The following is an 8,165-nucleotide window of genomic DNA, read 5'->3' as shown; positions in this document are numbered from 1 at the left end:
ACTCCAATATATAATAGTAAAGATGATTGATACCATTCAGGGGAAAGTATTAATTACCGTGATTCATACCTTGATTGATGATTGTTGCATCTTACACGGGAATGAGGGGCGCTTATGGTGAAAGTAGATCAGATGGATGAGTTTTGGACGGAGGCTTTGACATAAAATTGGATGGGCAAGATGCTCCGAATCTCCTTCACCAAACACGTTGTACGACCTACGACCAACTCCAATATAATAGTAAATCGGACTACCAAACACACCCTCCGTGGATGGATGGTGGATGGGTTCAGATTCCCAGAGCACAAGATATTTACAGAGGCAGGCCGAGAGTCTGGCACAGCCCTACCCGGCCCGGCCCGGCCCGCGCGCGGGGTGAGTTGCGTGAGCGACTTGCGCTCGGACCAGCAGTCGGCAGCCTGCGATACGTCGGTCACGGAAACCTAGCCCGTCCCGTCATCAAAAGCAAACCCACCGCCCCCGCACGCCTCCACCCGCCGCCTCGCCCCCGACAGATCTGCTCCCGAAACCTACCCTCGCGAGGCAGCGGCGTCCAATCCAATCCGCCCCGATTCGATCTTCGGCCAGCCCCCACCCGCCCGCCGCCGCCGCCATGAACCCCTACGCCGACAACCGCTACGCCGACCCCTCCTCCTACCGCGACAGGCGCAGGTAACGTCACCCTCAACCTAACCCTAGCTCGCGCCCTATCCGATCCGATCTAACACGAGCTCGTTCTGTCGATTCCTCCTTGCAGCGACCTGGCCGCGGCTCCCGTGATCGCCCCGCAGGTCCCCGTGGGCGCCGCGAACCCCTACGCCGCTCCGTACACGCCCATAGCCGCTTCCGCTGGGGGCAACTTCCCGCGCTATGGCCAGGGCGGCGGCGGCGGCTACGGTGGAGGCATGGGCTACGGCGGCGGCAGAGGCGGCGGCGGTGGCTTCCACGGCGGCGGTGGTAGAGGAGGCGGCAACGGGAGGGACGGCCTAGACTCGATCTCCCTGCAGAAGCCGGATTTCCGGGGCCTTATACCGTTCGAGAAGAGCTTCTACGTCGAGTGCCCCGAGGTGCAGGCCATGTCGGAGACGGATGTGGCGCAGTACCGCCAGCTACGGGATATCACCGTGGAGGGACGGGAGGTGCCCAAGCCCATCCGCTTCTTCCACGAAGCCAACTTCCCAGGTTTGTGGCGTTAATTCGAATCATGCTCTAGTCTAGCTGTCTCCATGTTCTGCAGCATGCTTTGGATTAAGATGCCTGGGATTATAACTTCCTGTTTGTCTGAACAGATTACTGCATGCAAGCGATAGCTAAGTCGGGATTTGTGGAGCCAACGCCTATTCAAGCTCAGGGCTGGCCCATGGCTTTGAAGGGCAGGGACGTGATTGGCATCGCAGAAACTGGCTCTGGGAAAACACTATCTTACATACTACCTGGGTTGGTTCATGTTGGTGCACAGCCTCGGCTAGGTTCGTTCCTGTTGCTGTATTGCGTTATGCTAAACTGTTAATGCATGCGAATCATCTTAATGATTTTTTGATTGCAAATTATTTAGAACAAGGTGATGGCCCAATCGTCTTGATCCTTGCTCCGACAAGGGAACTGGCTGTTCAAATACAGGCAGAAGCTACAAAATTTGGATCATACTCCAGAACTAGAAGCACATGTATCTACGGTGGAGCACCTAAGGGACCACAAATACGTGATCTTAGGAGAGGTATTTAGTACTTTTATTCATTCCTTTTTGAGAATTGTGTTACCAAAGCCAACTCTAACTGTATATATGGTCTGTACTCCTAGGAGTGGAAATCGCCATTGCAACACCTGGACGGTTGATTGATATGCTGGAAGCTGGTCACACAAACTTGCGTAGGGTTACATACCTTGTGCTGGATGAGGCAGACCGTATGCTAGATATGGGCTTCGAGCCTCAGATTCGGAAAATATTGGCACAAGTATGTTCTCTTACAACTTTTTTATATCAAATATTATAATGCATTTTATTTCCATGTTTTCTTATGGTGCTACATGCTTTTGTTGTCAATAGATCCGTCCGGACAGGCAAACTTTGTACTGGAGTGCCACGTGGCCAAGGGAAGTTGAATCCTTGGCTAGACAATTTCTTTCAAACCCTTACAAGGTGCGCATGATTTCTGCTATTGCCATTATCGTTCATTCATTTTGTGGTTCTATAATTACGTTAATTTTGTTTGTCCTCCCATTAGTATTTTGCTTATAATGCTATGCTATGCAGGTAATGATAGGAACAGCTGAACTTAAAGCTAATCATTCCATACAACAAATTGTCGAAGTTATTTCAGATCATGAAAAGTATCCCAGGTATGTACTACTCACCTTCTGTTGAACACGGTTAGTCAAAATTTAGTTTATTATTAATCATTACAAAACTGCATTATGTGAATTCATCTCTACTTCTTCTTCACAGGCTGAGTAAGCTTTTATCCGATCTAATGGATGGGAGCCGAATATTGATATTTTTTCAAACGAAAAAGGAATGTGATAAGGTTACTCGACAACTTAGAATGGATGGATGGCCAGCGTTATCTATACATGGTGATAAAGCTCAGTCTGAAAGGGACTATGTTCTAGCCGAGTTTAAGAGTGGGAAGAGTCCTATAATGGCTGCCACAGATGTAGCAGCACGTGGTCTTGGTATGGTGACTTGCTTGAATATTAGGATTAGTTTATAGTTCCAAGTGCTCAAGCATGATATGTCGGAGGGCTGTTCAGCTGTTTTTGGTTGAGTGAACTGAACTTGTGGGTTGGTGGTGTATGCAAGGTGCTATCATGTCAGAGGTAGACCCATCTTTCCCTCCGTTTACCTCCCTTGAGCGTAAGCAATTGGCAGTGTTACCAGGGACCACTATCTCCTTTCTTAGTCGTTAACGATTTAGAGACCTGCAGTTTTTTTTGTCTTCTAAGGGGGATTCATAGTTTTGGAGCAAGGGGGTATCTTTTTTGATCCTGTCAATAGTTTTTTTAGATTCGTTTTGCATCTTCATTTTTCCTAATGGTTAACTTGTTAATTTATCCTGCAACTAAGTCTTACACTTGCTTTGTTGCCCTCATATTTTGGGAGCATTGCTAACCAGTAAATAGTTTGGTAAAATATCATCCTCGCATCTTATCATGAACAAGTACAACAATTCCATGTTTTCCTTTGTTCATCCTTGAGAATTTACGATGCATGGTGCATCTTAATGCCCATCTAATTTCCCCTGCATTTAACTGTCATAGTCGCTTCTAATTCGCTATGCAATGTTCTTTTTAGATTTTTAATTAATGTTAATCATGTACAAAATGTGGTTCCTCCGAGTTCCGGAGGGTTGTTCAGCATGCACATATAATAAAATGCTAGTGTATAATTATTGGTTGAAACAGTAGAATATGTTCACACTTGTTAAGTTGTACTTCTGCTTTAATGTTAGACAATTATGCTTAGTACTCTTTAGTTTTACGTATTTCCCTCTTTCCCTATCTTATTATTCTGCTATTACGTAAGTGCCTTATATATCGGTATCACTGCCAATTGGTCCAAAGATGGTTTGTAGTGTCACCAGTGAAATCCTCATACTGACCTCTGATGAAGCACCTTAAGCATTGCAGCCTGTGTTGGATGGGATTGGAATGAATGACAGATTTTGTTCTGCTTCACATGGATATATTTTGACTCTCATAAGTTGAAGGGATATATTCGTGCTCATGTGCGCATTGACAGCACCGAAAGGGCCTGAGAGTTTAAGCACCATCAATTCCACATCCAGCAGTGATTGGTACCCAGTTCAGTTCTGCAGCCCCTTCGACGTGTGTTAGATGTAGAAGTTGAAAGTGCAGTCATGTGCAGTGTTCTTTGGATCTTGTCTAAGCCATGTGCTACCTTCTGTGGAGATCGACAATGTTGATGCCCCAGTGTGGTCTGCTGTGCTATTCAGGAATCAGGAAAACACATTTATCTTGATTAAGCACTGATCATTGTCCTGTTAATTTTGCAGACGTGAAGGATATAAAGTGTGTGATCAATTTTGATTTCCCAACCACTATCGAGGATTATATTCACAGGATAGGCCGAACTGGCCGTGCTGGTGCAACTGGAATGGCTTTTACGTTCTTCACACACTCAAATGCAAAGTATTCGAGGAATCTTGTCAAGATCTTGCGTGAAGCTGGCCAGGTTGTAAATCCAGCTCTAGAATCTATGTCCAAGTCTGCCGGTTCTATGGGAGGAGGTACATATACCAGTCACCCATGTTTAATAAAAGAAGATCTCGGATGTCAGGTTATTTTGATTTCACCTTTGTTAATCTGTGTTTGTTCTGTATTCAGGAAACAATTTCCGGTCAAGGGGGCGTGGCGGGTTTGGTGGTAACCGTTCTGGATCAAATAACATCCCAGTAAGGAGAAGATATTGATGCAAATGAAGAATGAATAAGACCATTCTGATTTTGCTGAAGACAATCAATGAAGTTTTATCTGTATACTGTTAGGTATTTTTTGGGGGAATTTCTTTGAAATCCCACTGCTGCTAGATCGAACAAACTCCATTCTGTTTTGTACCAGGGCTACGGGCTTCTGTTATAGAAATTATAGACATCTGTGAGCAACTATCATATGTATTCAAGTTAATTTTACCTTTAGGAATTGTTTTGGTTGCCTTGCTGTTATATATGGTATTTTTGTTTTCTTGATTGCACGACAAATAATGTTGGTATGAATGATGAATTCTGAAAGAGAGAAAAAATCTCAGTAGGCGAAGTGATTGCCTAGTGCTGTCATGTTTCGTTAGCATCTGATGTAGTGGAGCTCATGGCGTGCTAGTTCGATATGTTGGTAGGATGTTGCTTAAGAAGTGTGGTTTTGTTTTGAGCATTTGCTTAAAGCTAGTTCAGACTGTTAAGTTTCCAAGAATGGTTTTGACGCATTTGAAGTCTCAGAGGACTGAGAACGTGTTGGTACTGAGCTATGTTAACAGGACTCTCTCTTGTAACTAATATAGTGTCTTTCTTTTCTTTTCTTGAGACAACATGTAGATGTGCTACTTGATTTCCCACAAAAGTATCACTACGTTTTCTCCAAAAGAAAATGCGAGTACATGATCTTCAAGTCGAACTGTCTGGTTTTTCTCTTCCTCGTCTCTACGGCACCAACGCTAGATGATGTTTTTCCAGGGCAGGGCAAAGAGCCACATTTCCCCGTATCACCTGCATACCGGATCATGCCATTCTGAAGTTTTCGAATTGTCCCCATCGCAGCAGCACTAACCGTAGATCTTCTGATGTACTCGAACATCTACTTCGGTCTGCTCATTCCGGATTTCGATTCGATACAGCTGAAGGAAACAATATCAGTTATATGTTATATGTCTGTAGTCGGTACCTATGATTGATGCGTCGCCAACATACTGAGACAACGCCACCCCTGAGCAAGTGCAGGATGTCGATTTCCAGGACAGCAATATAAGATGAGTCCATACGGAGATTACAAGGTTTTTCGAAGATTTTTGCCATGTACAGCATAAACCCATTCAAGTTGAATCGCCTACCTTAGAATGCTGCCAAAAAGAAAAAATGCATCTTACTCGTATATCCCTTTTCTAAATCCTTTTTGAACCCATGTACAGCATAAACCCATTCAAGTTGAATCGCCTACCTTAGAATGCTGCCAAAAATTGATGCGTCGCCAACATACTGAGACAACGCCACCCCTGAGCAAGTGCAGGATGTCGATTTCCAGGACAGCAATATAAGATGAGTCCATACGGAGATTACAAGGTTTTTCAAAGATTTTTGCCATGTACAGCATAAACCCATTCAAGTTGAATCGCCTACTTTAGAATGCTGCCAAAAAGAAAAAATGCATCTTACTCGTATATCCCTTTTCTAAATCCTTTTTGAACCCATGTACAACATAAACCCATTCAAGTTGAATCGCCTACCTTAGAATGCTGCCAAAAAGAAAAAATGCATCTTACTCGTATATCCCTTTTCTAAACGGAAATTCAATTCGGCTCCCGGGTGCGTATGCTCCCTATATCGAAAAATTATATTTCGAGTTGTCGAAAAATTCTGACTCGTTCATTTTAATATAGATGGCATTTTAGACATAAACAAGGTCTCGAAGATGCAGTTAGACCATTATTTTTTTAACCGTGAGTCATAGACACGTTCCACTAAATGAGAATTTTTCGTGCAACCTAAGTGTGGCCGTAGAAAAACTCAAATTAGTTATGGCTCAAACCGCCTCAATCCACCTCCCTTCCCTACTTCTCCATTGGCTCGATCCTGCTCCTCCTCCTCCACTGCGGGTCCTCTCCCCTCCCCAAAAGTGATTGGAGCCTTCTCACCCAACAACCCTTTATCCTCCATGGAAGCCAAATTCGTGGCCAACGAAGCCAAATTGGCTAGATCTGGTGTGTCCTAAATAATGGTGTAGCCAAGTTTTTTTGGGGTGATTTCTCGATGTTGCGTATTTTCAATAATTTGTAAATGCGTGTGAGAGTTTTGTAGCAAAATCACACACGACATATTGCAATGTTTACTTGGGGGGTTTGCCGTAAGTTTTTGTTCCACCAATTTTATTAGATGTTGCATAAACTATTTAAAAACATAACAAGCTCGTATGAGTATTTTTTTTGGGAAAGCACGCCGGATGCTACAAATGTTTGCTACAAGTTTGTTTTCTCAGATTATTCAACCATCCGTTTGAAAACTCTGCAAATACATGATTGTATTGTTGGAGATATGATCGAGAGGCAATAATAAAGTGGTTGTTATCATATCTTAATGTTTATGATGTTTATATCTCATGCTATAATTGCATTAACTGGAAACGTTAATGCATGTGTGTTTTGTAAACAACCCGAAGTCCCTAGTAAGCTCTCGTTTAACTAGCTTGTTGATTAATTGATGATCAAGGTTTTCCGATCATGAACATTGGATGTTGTTAATAAAAAGATCGTATCATTAGGAGAATGATATGATGGACACACATACCCATAGTAAGCGTAGCAATAAGATCAAGTCATTGAAGTTCATTTTGTTGTAGCTATCAAATGCATTGTAACCTAAATCCTTCGACCATGAGATCATGTTAATCACTAACACCGGAGGAATACTTTGATGACATCAAACACCACTTCATAACTAGGTGGTTATAAAGGTGGCATTGGATACTCTCAAAGTGGGAGTTGAAGGTCATGGATCAAGAGTAGGATTTGTCCATACAAATGAGAGATAGATATTCTCCTCTCTGTGAAATAATATCTAATTAGCTTGCAAGAATGTGACGGGGTCACAAGAGATATCATATCACGGTACGAGTAAAGAGCACTTATCAGGAACGAGATTGAACTAGGTATAGTGATACCGATGATCGAATCTTGGATAAGTGAAATATCGCGCGATAAAGGGAATCGGTAATGAATGCACATCGATCACGAAGTCATCGTTGAATATGTACGAGCCATTATGGATCTCCAGGTCCCGCTATTGGTTATTGGTCGGAGAGATGTCTCGATCATGTTTGCATCATTCGCGAACCGTAGGGTGACACACTTAAGGGTTGATGTCGTTTAAATAGATATGGAATATGTTATGGAGCTTGAATGTTGTTCAAAGTCTTGTATGGGATCCAGGATATCATGAGGAGGTTAAGAATGGTCCGAAGAATACGATTCATATATAGGAAGTCATTTTCTGGGATTCGGAAAAAGTTCGGTGGTTTGACCGGAGCTTCTAGAAGGTTCTAGAAAGATCGGAAGGGTTCGAAATATTATGGAAGGTTTCAGAAGTGTCTGGGACGACCCGGTCTGTCTAAGGAAGTCTGGAGGGTACCATAATAGGTGTATCCACGTTTTCCTTAAGAGTTAAGGAATTTCCCTAAGGCAAATTCGGATTTGGCAAAATAGTCCTATTTCTAGTAGGTTTCGGCTGACATAAACCTACCGGAACTCTCCGAAACTTTGGGGGCAGGTCTTGGACGATCCAAGGACCTTTTCCACCTATAAAAGGAGGGCAAGGGGAGCCCCAAGGGTTGCACAAGTCGCAGCCCAAGCCCCCTCTCCCCAAACCCAAGGCGCCCCTCCTCCTCCCTCTTGCACGACTACGACGAAGCCCTGCAGGATTTCTCCACCACCACCGCCACGACGC

At 43.7% G+C, this 8,165-nt stretch overlaps 1 protein-coding gene across 2 annotated transcripts; it reads left to right on the top strand.

Moving 5' to 3' along the window:
* The first annotated feature begins 456 nt into the window (after window positions 1-456).
* LOC127345295 (DEAD-box ATP-dependent RNA helicase 30) lies at window positions 457-4,655 on the top strand. Of its 2 annotated transcripts, XM_051371746.2 has the most exons (10): window positions 460-672; window positions 758-1,182; window positions 1,290-1,469; window positions 1,556-1,717; window positions 1,801-1,955; window positions 2,048-2,140; window positions 2,255-2,340; window positions 2,447-2,673; window positions 4,014-4,247; window positions 4,345-4,655. In XM_051371746.2, the coding sequence occupies exons 1-10, from the start codon at window positions 614-616 to the stop codon at window positions 4,428-4,430; spliced, it is 1,707 nt and encodes a 568-aa protein (XP_051227706.1). In that variant the 5' UTR covers window positions 460-613; the 3' UTR covers window positions 4,431-4,655. The 2 variants fall into 2 exon arrangements, 1 of the variants encoding a protein (XP_051227706.1); XR_007878620.2 differs by lacking the exon at window positions 4,345-4,655 and having other exon boundaries at window positions 457-672; window positions 2,447-2,817; window positions 4,014-4,248.
* Window positions 4,656-8,165: the final 3,510 nt, after the last annotated feature.

Source organism: Lolium perenne, chromosome 3, assembly GCF_019359855.2.
Source record: "Lolium perenne isolate Kyuss_39 chromosome 3, Kyuss_2.0, whole genome shotgun sequence".
Lineage (NCBI taxonomy): Eukaryota > Viridiplantae > Streptophyta > Magnoliopsida > Poales > Poaceae > Lolium > Lolium perenne.
The sequence above is the reverse complement of the archived record's forward strand: the minus strand, read 5'-3'. Positions and strand labels throughout refer to the sequence as shown.

Bases quoted from the DNA above. Each gene is read 5' to 3' on its own strand.
- LOC127345295 (XM_051371746.2), top strand. From the start codon at position 614: ATGAACCCCTACGCCGACAACCGCTACGCCGACCCCTCCTCCTACCGC. The intron at 1,470-1,555 runs GTTCGTTCCTGT...CAAATTATTTAG, and splicing joins TGGTGCACAGCCTCGGCTAG to AACAAGGTGATGGCCCAATC. The intron at 2,341-2,446 runs GTATGTACTACT...TCTTCTTCACAG, and splicing joins GATCATGAAAAGTATCCCAG to GCTGAGTAAGCTTTTATCCG.